We start from the raw sequence: 12,644 nt of genomic DNA, 5'->3' as shown, positions 1-12,644 counted from the left end.
CTCTGTGGAAGGCTCTTTTCCTGGGATGCTCATGGCCCCTCTGGGCCCCACACCTGCACCCTGGGCTTCTCCCCAACACCCGCCGTGACTGCACTTGTGCTGACTCTGATGGGCGATCCTCGGTTGTACTGCTTAGTTGCTAAATGTTTTGAATGTTTCACATGGGATTGTTGTTGTTATGTAGTCACTAAGTCATGTCCAGTTCTTTATGACCCCATGGACTGTAGCCCACCAGGCTCCTCTGTCCATGGGATTCTCCAGGCAAGGGTACTGGAGTGGGCAGCCATTTCATTCTCCAGAGTCTTCCAGACCCAGGAATTGAACCCAGGAATTGTCTTCTTCATCGGCAGGCAGAATCTTTACCACGGAGCCACTAGGGAAGCCCCTTCACGTGGGATAAAAGGATTCTAAGATCAAATAAATTTGGGAAACCTGGGAATAACTAGAGTTAAACAGTTTTCTTCGGGACCTCTCAGAGCCTTTCTCGGACTGTTGTGTATTATGAATGTGCAAGAAGAATCAAGTGTCCGGAGCTTCCTGAGATGTGGAATTCATTTTGTCTACCAGGTGTCTTGCAGGCTGTGTGTTCTCTAGATGACTTTGTGAGAAGTGCTGGTTTAAGTCATTGCTGGGTCTTTATTAGTGATCACGGGCACCGTAAACTATCAGAAAGCGCTCATGGTGGTTCCCAGAATGGATGAAGAATGAGTAGGGAGTGGGAGTAAAGGAGGAGCACCTTTGGGTTTAGACATACTGAGTCATTAGGGAGCTCTGCTCCACTTCTCAGCCATGTGTCCCTGCTTGACAAGTTAGTTAGTGTCTCTAATTGTAGCCTCCTCAGCTACAAAATGCTTCCCTGCTGGCTCAGACAGTAAAGAATCCGCCTGTGATGCAGAAGACCCAGGTTAGATCCCTTAGTTGGGAAGATTCCCTGGAGAAGAGAATGGCAGCCCACTCCAGTATTCTTACCTGGAGAATCCCATGGGCAGAGGAACCTGGCTGGCTACAGTCCATGCGGTTGCAAAGTTGGACATGACTGGGTGACTAACACTTTCACTTTCACAGCTATAAATAGAACTGCTTAAATCTACTTTGTGAGGTGCTGTAGATTCTAAATGTGTTTGCATAGTAGATGTGGGCCTGGCACAGAGTGGACTCTAAACAGGGGAAGCTGTTTACTACACCCCCACACCCCGACAATTCCTCTTCACACACACAGACACTCCACCAAAAGAATCATGCTTAGGCAGCTCACATTCATCCCTTCATCCATCTGATAAAGGTCAACTTCTTACAAAGCACTGTATTCTACATGCCTTGTGATCTGGTTTAATTCTACTTAGATTTAGTGTGGCCAAAGGCATTCTAGACATGTCTAGACTAAAGAATTCTTTACCAGGGAAGGAAGAAATAATTGCCCTTGTCTTTGACTTTCTAAGAAAGCTATTTTTGGAAGCTTTCATAAAAACAGAAAATGAAGGGGGAAAGCAGTGAGTGCTGTGTAGACGAACGTGGCTGGGCATTTATTTGTCTTCTAGAGATCTTATAATACAAAAAATGAAATCAAAGGCGAAGCAGTTAGGACCAAACCACCTGACACACTCACCTGAATGTTATCATGATTTTGAAAATGAGCTGTTCCTCATCTTTTAAAAATATACATGTGGGGCTTGAATTTCAGTTGTCTTCTTACAATTAAAAGGAGAACGGATGCATGAATGGCCATCCTCTGAAAATGAAATGTTTGTTGATGCCTGCTATGTGGTATATGGTGGGGGCTTCCCTGATGGCTCAGACAGTAGAGAACCTGCCTGCCAGTGCAGGAGACGTAAGAGACGCAGATTTGATCCCTGGGTGGGTGAGGAAGATCCCCTGGAGACGGAAATGGCAACCCACTCCAGTATTCTTGCCTAGGATAATCCCGTGGACAGAGGAGCCTGGTGGGCTACAGTCCATGGCACTACAAAGAGATGGATGCGACTGGGGGATTAACACACACACTATGTGGCAGGCCCCGAAGATTTGAAAGATTCAAAAGGTGAATAAGCATGTTTGGGAAATGGGCATATAAAAAATGGAGAACGATTAAAGTATGTGCCCCAAAGTCATCACAAAGAAATAAATAAAAAACTACCCTGGCCATCAGCAACCATGCATGCTCCTTCTGGAAGTCACCAAGGGTGCCCTGAACCTGCCTCTGATTTCTTCAGGGTCTACAAGCACCCCCAGTGGCTTATGGTACAACTTCATCGAGCTGCCCTACCACGGCGAAAGCATCAGCATGCTGATCGCGCTGCCAACAGAGAGCTCCGTCCCACTCTCGGCCATTGTCCCTCACATCAGCACCAAGACCATCGACAGCTGGGTGAGCACCATGGTGCCCAAGCGGGTGCAGGTCATCCTGCCCAAGTAAGTAGCCCCTGTCCCCAAAAGAGAGAAGCGCGGGAGCCCTGAGCCCTGGGAGTGACTGTGTCACATACCGCACAACCGAAGGCTGACGCATCATGGAACCCCGCTTTATTTTGCGGAAGTTGCATGGTGGGAATACAAAGCTATGCTTTTGTAGAAGTTGGTTTTCAATCCCTGTGCCTCTTCTGTGGCAGGATAATGACAATGGGGAAGGAGAGAAAACATCCTGGTCACTAAGCCCTCTACCAGACCACAAGCTGCTGTGCCACTACAAGGGTTTTTAGTATATCTCATCGTTCAAAGGGGGCTTCTCTGGTAGCTCAGTGGTCAAGAATTCACCTGCCAGTGCAGGAGATGAGGGTTTGATCTCTGGGCTGGGAAAATCCCCTGGCATAGGAAATGGCAACCCACTCCAGTATTCTTGCCTGAGAAATCCCATGGACAGAGGAACCTGGCAGGCTACATCCATGGGGTCGCAAAGAGTTGGATGGGATCAAACACACACGCACGCATACCTTCCAGTTCTGATAGCTTTTAATTTTCTAGTCACTGAGATAAGCAATCAGAGGCATATATTCATAATGAGTATTATAATAATCCTCCCAAGAGTTTTTTGTTGTAAAATAAGCCTTCACATAAGGCAATGCTTGCCATAAATGAATAGGCTGGTGAGGTACATAAATTATCATTGTAAGTAAATTACCACTACAACCCATCTGTGATGGGTCTGCTCACTTACCCTTGCTGCTCTGCCACAGGATGTGATAAAATCTGGTAAACACATCTTCTGTTGACAGATTTAATAACTGACATTTACATATGTATAGCTATAATGCCAGATAGTCCAAGTATCCCACAAATCCATATCATATGCAAAGGAATATCATTCCTAATGTTTCCCCCTGATTTAATGGTGAAATGCTTCCAGAATGCAAACACTTAACTATCAGGAATGTATCTCCTCCCTTTGAGCATCCACAATCCCAGTAACCATGGTGGTTCTGTGGTTGGATACGGGGGAACACTGTAGAACACTAAACACTTGTCAATACCCTGTTACTGAGTCTACTGCTTATTGAGCAATAGACCAATAAAGAGATGAGTTGCTGGGGCTTCCCTGGTGGTCCAATAGCTAAGACTTCCTCCTCCCAATGCAAGGGGCCTGAGTTCAATCCCTGGTCAGGGAACTAGGTCCCACATTCCACAACTAAAGATCCCACATGCCACAATGAAGATCAAAGATCCCAAGTGCCACGGCTAAGACCTGGAGCAGCCAAATAAAAAAAATATTCTAAAAGAAAGGGAAGAGAGAGAGAGATGAGTTGCTGGAGCAAGGAATAGCGACTTTATTCAGAGAGCCAGCAGACTGTGAAGATGGTGGACCAGTGTTCCAAAGACCCATCTTGCCTGAGTTAGAATTCAGGCTTCTTTTATACTAAAAGGGGAGGGAGTAAAGTTGAACATTTCCTGGTTTCCATCAGTCTCCAGAGAGGATGTGTCAATTTCTTCCTCCCTGCAATCTTTCACAGATGGGCCTGGCCTATTTCCTATGAGCCAAACAAAAGTGTGTTAGCTTAATGTTGATTACCTAGGAGGCAGGGTTCCCAGAGATGGGCCAGCAGGTATAATTTAAGCTTAAAGGCAACATCCCTTTAGCAATTAACTTGTAAGAGAATACAGAGATTCTTTCCTATTGCAACCCTGTATCTCCCCATTCAGCATAAGAGAAAGTACTTGCATAGCTCTTCCTCAGGCTAGAATGGGGAGCCTGTTGCCCACGAGGGTGAGGACCCCACTATTTGCTGTTACTGTTCCGTTTTGCCATATATATGTTTGAGAGATGGATTGTTCTCTACTTACCTGGTACTTAAATCTTGGGGTTAAAATTTAAGATATGACTGTTCAGAGTATACATTTAAAAACACGTTTGTAAACATTCTTTCCCACTGGGATTGATTATATCATTCTGTATCATTTATAATGGTTTTCCCCGTTTTCTGCTTTTGTGCTAGGTTCACAGCTGTGGCACAAACAGATTTGAAGGAGCCGCTGAAAGTCCTTGGCATCACCGATATGTTTGATCCATCAAAGGCGAATTTTGCAAAAATAACAAGTATGTTCAATTTAAAACTTGCTCTTAAACTTGAACAGTATGTTATAAACCGAATTTCTGATTTGTTCAGAAGGAAAAGGTCAACATTAGGAATGTGTTGTTGTAACACTCTTCAGGGTTTCATTGGATGCCTCACCAAATGATGCTACCAAGCCTTCATCACTTATGTCAGCACGAGTCATCCATCCCTTACCTTTCCCATGTACATTTCATGGGAAACCTACGTGACTGCATGCATTTAAAGAAACATTTCATGTATTGTTTCCATTACCTAAAAATTTGGCTCTTAATTAGATATTAGTCTCTTCTTTTCCCAAATGCACAATTTTCTCCTGTATTTTCAAATTTTCAAGATCAAGAATGTTTGAGCTCTCAAATGGCTTAACTTCCACCAAACAACTGCAGGTGCCAGTATGTGCAAATAGGATTTTGGCATCTCAATCCCATTAATCTGAAATATAAATTCAAAGGAGGCTCATTAATTGCCTTTGCCAAACCATCTAGGACACAGCTGGTATGATATCCCTTCATTTGCCAGTTGCATGTAATTTTTTTTCCCCTGGAGTCATATCTCAGTGGTTGGTCTTTGTCTTTTTAATTGATAGCATAGCCAGCTCCTTCCACAGACAAGGCTTAAACATTATTTTTGCTCCATTTCATACTTTTCCCCTTGAGTGATAAGAGAATAGTTCAGCACCAACCTCAGCTGCCTGGTAGTGAACACCTGGGTACCTGTCGTGGGGATTAACGTGACTCCCCTGGTAAAACTGCAGCTCCATGGATGTTCTGAGACTGTCATCCCGTGTTAACCAAACTCTCTTCCCTCATCCAGCTGCATTAGCATCACCTTGTCTGAAATTGACAATCGTGGGTCTGACTCAGACCTACTGAGTCAGCGTCTTTGCTTGAACAAGCTCATCCCAGTGCAGCCTGGGAAGTGCTTTCACCCTGCACTTTCCCCTCCCGGATTACGCATTGTAGCTTAAATACTAGATACCTGTGACAGGGCGCTCACAGGTGTTCCGAGGGAGGAGCAGGTGCCAGAAATTCTCCTGAGACGTTCTGTTTAACCATGCAGGTGACGAGGGCCCTGGAAACGTGTCTCTCATTCATGATCAGTCACATTAGAGCTGAGCACCAGTGCAGACGATTTAAAAGCAGACAACACCTAAAGCACTTTTCTCCCTTTGCACCAGACCTGCGTCCCATCAGGGTCAACATTAACTTCTGTCTGCATTCTCCTCAAATGCTGACCCCAGTGGGTATTGCTGGAATGGTGAGGTTTGCTGAGAAGGAAAGGGTGTTCAACAGAAGGTCCCAGGGGCCTAGCTGCACTTCTGAGCCTGGCTCCTCCTCCTCTGTCACTACTCTGCCCTTAAGTGAGGGACTTTTGTTAGGAAAAGACCGCTCTTACTCTGCCAGTAATGAGCCATGTGACGGGGGGACAGCTTCTTAACACTCTCGGCCACAGGTTCCCCGTGTGTAAGTGCTACATTTTTCCTGGATGTGAGATTCTGTAATTGAAAAGTAATATTGTTGGCTTGCTTCTTCCAGAAAACTAGATTACCTTTTTAAAGCTCTGCCCTTTTTAAAATTCTTAAGTGATAGGAGTTGAACCGACAGAGGCAATAACACACTTGTGGTCCCGGACTCCCTGCTGTGAAGTGATGTCACAGTTCACTTAGCAGAGACTGAAATTCACCACAGTTGACAGTCACGCTACACCCTTCCATCATGGGGACTGTCAGAAGTCACTTCCTCTGACACTTTTTTGTTTTGATTTTTGGATTTTTTTTTTATGTATTTTTAATTGAAGGATAATTGCTTTACAATATTGTCTTGGTTTCTGCCATCCATCAACATGCATCAGCCATAGGTATACATATGTCCCTCCCTCTGGAACCCCCTCCCACCCTGTGCCATCGCTCTAGGTTGTCGTTGTTTGAGCTCCCTGCGTGTCATACAGCAAATTCCCACTAGCTATCTATTTTACATATGGTAATATATGTTTCCATGCTACTCTCTGGATTCGTCCCACCCTTTCCTAACACCTTTTAAGGACTGAAACTTGCCATGGCTTCAGGATTGCTTCTCTCACCCAACCCAGCAGCCTGCATATCAAGCAAATGTTGTTTCTGTTTATTTTCTGGAAACAGGGTCAGAAAACCTTCATGTTTCTCACATCTTGCAAAAAGCAAAAATCGAAGTCAGTGAAGATGGAACCAAAGCTTCAGCAGCAACAAGTAAGTAAGCCCTGGGTCTCGGGGCTGGGAGCAAGAACACCCAGTTCCTTCATCGACTCAGCTTCTGTGTCCTGAGCCGCAATTCCTAGCCAGGCGTTGCGGGCTGACCCTCGGGAGACAGTGGTGAATTGGGGAAAACCCGCGTCCATGAAGCTCAGGGTCTGTTACATTACAGAAAGTACTTCAGTAGAAATTCCTCCAGGACAGGAGTCAGCAGACCTTTTCCATCAAGAGCTGGATGGGACCTAGTTTATGATTTTGTGGATTGTACAGGCTCCCTCTCCACTTCTCAGCTCCGCCTTTGCAGTGTGAAAGCAGCATAGACTGACTATACAAGCAAACAGGCACGGCTGTGTTCTGATGCAGCTTCCCTGGTGGCTCAGACAGTAAAGCATCTGCCTGCAATGCGGGAGACTCAGGTTCGATTCCTGGGTCGGGAAGATCCCCTGAAGAAGGAAATGGCAATCCACTCCAGCACTCTTGCCTGGAAAACCCCATGGACGGAGGAGCCTGATAGGCTACAGTCTGTGGGGTTGCCCCTCAGACTTGACCTAGGGATGGTAGTTAACTGACACCCCCCGCCCCCACCCTCAGATGGATCAAGCATATTGTGGCTTCTTATTGGCAGAAAAGCCCCATCTTCATATTGAAACACAAAATACTAGCAACTACTAATAGGAAAATAGCCAATTGAGTCTATCCAGGACCAAGTGAAGAATTAGCAAGCAACTGTTGAATTCTGGCAGGATTGCTCCGCAGCCTTCCTGGATAATTAGAACTTCCACATTTGCTTTCTCCTCAATGGCTCATATAATGGAGGAGAAAACAGAACAGTCTTAGGTTGGTTTTTGTACCCCCTAATTATCCATACGAAATTGGATGAATAGATCTGGCCAAACTCTGTGAACTCATAAACTGACGGTCTTAGCTTTACTTGTAACTGGGTCAAATATTTCATTAAAATGTACCACTTGTGCTCAAAATAGACCCTTTATTGCCTTTCTAGAATAAACATTTAATTTTTATTTCCTTAAAATAACATTTAAAACAAAGAGCTAGAAAGTGACATCTAAATTTTGCCAAAGTTATTGAGAAGTGTTGCCGTTAGTACTGTCAGGACCGCCTACGTAAGTTGCAGGGCCCCATGCTAAATGAAAACATGGAGCCTTTTGTTCAAAACTTAATAAGAATTTCAAGGACTTCCCTGGTGGTCCCGTAGCTAAGACTGTGCTCCCAATGCAGGGGGCCTGGGTTCAATCTCTCATCAGGGATTGATACCCACACGCCACAACTAAAGATCCTGCATGCCACAACCATGACCCAGTACAGTCAAATAAGTAAATAATATTAAAAAACAACAACAACAATTTCAAGTCAGCATCCACAAAGCACTAGACCAAGTATAGGGCCACTGTGCGTGTGGGGTCTTGTGACTGCCCAGGTCGCATGCCCTCGAAGCCAGCCCTGCTGTATTAGTCTGCTAGGACTGCCATGGCAAGCTACCACAGAGTAGGCGGCTTAAGCAAAAGAAATTGACTTCTCATTTCTGGAGGCAGAAGTCCCGTATCAAGGTGTTGTCAGGGTTGGTGTCTCCTGAGGCCTCTCTCCTTGGCTTGCAGACGGCCACCTGGTCCCTGTGGCCCCCGCATGGCCTCTTCTGTGTGTTCACATCCCTGGCCTCTCACTCTCTTCCTATAAGGGCACCAGTCCTGTTAGATTTGAGCCCTACCTTCATGGCCTCATTTAAACTTAAAGCCTTCCTGGGGCTTCCCTCATGGCTCAGTGGTAAAGAATCCGCCTGCCGGTACAGGAGACACAGGCTTGATCCCTGATCCGGGAAGATCCCACATGCCGTGGAGCAACTAAGCCCGTGCACCGCAGCTACTGAGCCTGCGCCCTGGAGCCCAGGGAGCCAAACCCACTGAAGCCTTTGTGCCCTGGAGCCCAGGGAGCCAAACCCACTGAAGCCTTTGTGCCCTGGAGCCAGTGCTCCCCAAAAATTGAAGTCATCACAATGAGAAGCCTGCCTACCGCAACTAGAGAAAAACCCATGCAGCAACGAAGACCCAGCACAGCCAAAATCAAATTTGAAAAATTTGAAAATAAACTTAAAGACTTCCCTAAAGACCCTGTATGCAAATACAGTCACACTTGGGGCTAGGGATTCAGCAGACAGATTTTGAGGGATACAGTTCAGTCCATATCTCTTGCTGACTCTTGATTTGATTGTAATAACCCTAGGTTGAGCAGTTTGTCCAAGCATAGCTATAGCTGTGTCCCTTACAACATCAAGCCTAAGTCATTACAGCTTCCCAGGGGTTTGAGGAAGAAGACTGGGCCATTGCAGCAAGCATGGGGCAGTTATGCCAGATATCCGCCCTTCTGCCAGGCCTTATCACTGGCTTATTAGATCAGAGCTACCGTTGCGAAACAGGGCAGAGGAAACGTGTTTAAGACCATAAGCGTAGACACGTTTGCGTCCAGTGTCCGCACCAGGTGAGCTGAACAGCGGTGCCAGGTAGTAGGCCCCAGATGAGCAGTCTATACTGCCAACGCGAAGGAAGTCTAGATGATGAGCCCAAGGGAGAAGGCACAGGCAAAACGGATGAGAAGTGAGCTGGTCCTTGGTACTGAGAAAGGATTCGGATAGGCCAGAAGGACCAGGGGCCAGGCCTTAGCTAGGTAGATGGTATGAATGAAGCACAGTTAATAGTAACAGTGAATATGTGTTGGGTGCTTCTTAAGTGGCATACACTGTTAAAGAACCCACCTGCCTATGCAGGAGGTGCAAGAGACACGGGTTCAGTCTCTGGGTCTGGAAGATCTCCTGGAGGAGGAAATGGCAACCCACTCCAGTATTCTTGCCTGGGAAATCCCACGGACAGAGGAGCCTGGTGGGCTACAGTCCATGGGCTTGCAAAGAGTCAGACCCAACTGAGTGACTGAGCACAAACATACATAATGTTCTGAGAGCTGTCATATGTTTCAGTTCATCCTCGTAAGAGCGCTACCTGGAGTAAGCATGTCTTCTAAAGGAATTGGGCTTGTGTGAACTACATGAGGCAGATTGGAAAGGGCCTGGCCCATGGTGGCTGTGCCGTCAGTGGTGACCACAGGGCCTGTTGTTTCGTGGCCAGCCTCTGGGACAGGAATGATGTCCTGCCTTGAAATACGTGCTGCCTTTGCTGGCCTCCCATGCTGGGTGTACAATGGGTTTTCCTTTTCTTCCTGCAGCTGCGATTCTGATTGCAAGGTCATCGCCTCCCTGGTTTATAGTAGACAGACCTTTTCTGTTTTTCATCCGACATAATCCTACAGGTGAGTGATTGTCTTCTCCCATTGTTCACTAGCTTTGAATCCTTCTCCCATGTGTCAACAAGTGCCAATGCTTTGAGTCATATAACTGCCCCCTTTGCAGAGAAAGGAGAATCAGACTGTTTTTACACAGTGTGATGGCATCTCTCAAACACAGGATTTTAGGTTTTGTCTCTTTGTTTTGTTTTGTTTTGTTTTTTTTTAAACATCTGAAGAGCTCTGCAGTCCTTTGGGGCTTTTTGATGTCTGCTAACTTTTTTTTAAATAAATGCAATTAGGTAAATTTTTCAGGAAGCTACATGTCTTCAACCTTTGTAAGGGCACCCTGCTGTTATGACCTGAGAATTGTTAGTTCAGTCAGTCTTAGCTCCATGAGTCATGGGTTCAAAGTTGGCTCTGTCTTTTAGCTTCATCTTTAAAATTAGAATAACAGTAATTCCTACCTCTTAGTACAGTTATAAAGAATAATTAAGACTGCCTTTGTGAAGAGGTTGTCTTCATGTTGGTGCAGAGTAGAAACTAACATATTCTAGTTTTTACTCTGCTTTTGATCAATAACCTAAGCTGCTTCCTATCCTTTTATCTCATTGCATCTTAATCATTATAATTAGTATGCTCCTGAGCCAAACAGTCCAAACGGGAGCCTCTAGCCACACGTGAGACTTAGCTTTTTGACTTTAATTAAAATGAAGGGCTTCCCAGGTGGCTCAGAGGTAAAGAATCCACCCCCCAATGCAGGAGACTCGGGTTTGATCCCTGGGTTGGGAAGATCCCCTGGAGAAGGAAGTGGCAACCCACTCCAGTATACTTGCCTAGGAAATCCCATGGACAGAGGAGCCTGGCAGGCTACAGTCCGTGGGGTTGCAAAAGAGTTGGGCATGAGTTAGTGACTAAACAACAACAATTGAAATGTAATTTAAAATTCAGTTTCTTAAACTACATTTCAAAGGCTCAATAGCCACATGTGACCAGCGCTACCATATTGGACAATGAAGATGCATACAATGAAGAGACAAAACCTAAAATCCTGTGTTTGAGAGATGCCATCACACTGTGTAAAAACAGTCTGATTCTCCTTTCTCTGCAAAGGGGGCAGTTATATGACTCCCATCACTGCAAAAATTCCATTGGATAGCATTGCTTAAGAGCAGTGGGGTTAAAGACAGCCCAGAAACCTCCCCTTAGATATATCTTCCATTTTATCTGAAGGACTAGAGTTATGCTTTGTTTCCTTTTAATTCTCTAGGTGCTGTCTTATTCATGGGGCAGATAAACAAACCCTGAAGAGTATACGGAAGGAACCATGCAGAGCAAAGACTACTTTGCTATGAAGAAAAGACTCCTTTCCTACATCTTGCCTAGTTCTGTTAAATATTTTTGTACATGACTTTCTTTTTCAAAACTAGTTCTTAGGTTCAGAGACTCAGTGATGCAGCATTTCTGTTCTGAAAAGTCTTAAGGGGGGTAAGGGACAGGATGGTGGAACACTGTACTGAGAAATGAATAGAAAGGCTTCAAAATGTCTAAAAGATTCTTTAAACTACTGAGCGGTTACCTAGGTTAACAACCCTCTTGAGTATTTACTATCCAGTTCAGGATTTTTGTTTTGTTTTGTTTATATGTGTGGCTTTTCAGAAAAATTTAATCAGTGTGATGGGGGAGGGGAAAAAAAAGACATTTTATGGTAGCTTTTACTTTTATATGAAAAAAATATTATTGGCCTTTTAAAAATTTTTTTGGGTCTCATCCAAAGTCTTGAAAGTAATCTTGCATTACTTTGGGGGTAGAAATAGTGAAATCTTTAGCCTCTTTGTGTGTTTTTGTTGTTATTATTTTATATAATGCATGTATCCACTAAAATAAAGTTTAAAAAACTAATGTCTTGCTAGATAAGGTTTGCTGTTGTGCAGTGTGCCTGTCAACTACTGGTCTGTACTCTTTGGATTTGCATTTTTGTATTTTGTACAAAGTAAAAATAAAGTGTTATGAGTAGTAAAAAAAAAAAAAAAGAAGAAGAAAAAGCCATTTCTCTGCTATTTGAAAATACAACAAAAGAAACAGCCTTTTAAAAATACCTCAGTCTCTTCTAATAAACCTTTGCAGTTAGACAAACAGCAAAAAAAAACCCTGGCCTTCCCGTCCCTCACCTAAATCTGGCAGTCACTGTTCCTGCCCCAGCACCTCCCAAAATCTCCCTTCCAGTGCAGGAGAAACCAGAGACTTGGGTTCAATCCCTGGGTCGAGAAGATCCCCTGGAGGAGGGCATAGCAACCCACTCCAGTATTCTTGACTGAAGAATCTGTTGATAGAAGAGCCTGGCAGGCTACAGTCCACGGGGTTGCAAAGAGTCGGATGCAACTGAGTGACTTAGCACAGCACACACAGTTCAGTCGCTCAGTCATGTCCCACTCTTCTCGACCCCATGGACTGCAGCACGCCAGGCCTCCCTGTCCATCAACAACTCCCGGAGTTCACCCAAACTCATGTCCATTGAGTCGGTGATGCCATCCAACCATCTCATCCTCTGTCGTTCCCTTCTCCTGCCTTTCATCTTTCCCAGCATC

At 45.0% G+C, this 12,644-nt stretch overlaps 1 protein-coding gene across 1 annotated transcript in view; it reads left to right on the top strand.

Moving 5' to 3' along the window:
• The window catches only part of SERPINE2 (serpin family E member 2), a 68,020-nt gene extending 55,790 nt beyond the window's left edge, over positions 1-12,230 (top strand). Inside the window, exons 5-9 of the mRNA XM_052664043.1 lie at positions 2,211-2,409; positions 4,422-4,522; positions 6,679-6,765; positions 10,000-10,083; positions 11,327-12,230. Coding sequence (XP_052520003.1) covers positions 2,211-2,409; positions 4,422-4,522; positions 6,679-6,765; positions 10,000-10,083; positions 11,327-11,364 — 509 coding nt within the window. The 3' untranslated portion in view covers positions 11,365-12,230. The remainder of the gene's footprint in view (positions 1-2,210; positions 2,410-4,421; positions 4,523-6,678; positions 6,766-9,999; positions 10,084-11,326) is intronic.
• Positions 12,231-12,644: the final 414 nt, after the last annotated feature.

The sequence above is a fragment of the Budorcas taxicolor genome, chromosome 2, assembly GCF_023091745.1.
Source record: "Budorcas taxicolor isolate Tak-1 chromosome 2, Takin1.1, whole genome shotgun sequence".
NCBI lineage: Eukaryota > Metazoa > Chordata > Mammalia > Artiodactyla > Bovidae > Budorcas > Budorcas taxicolor.
This window is presented reverse-complemented; position numbering and strand designations above follow the sequence as displayed.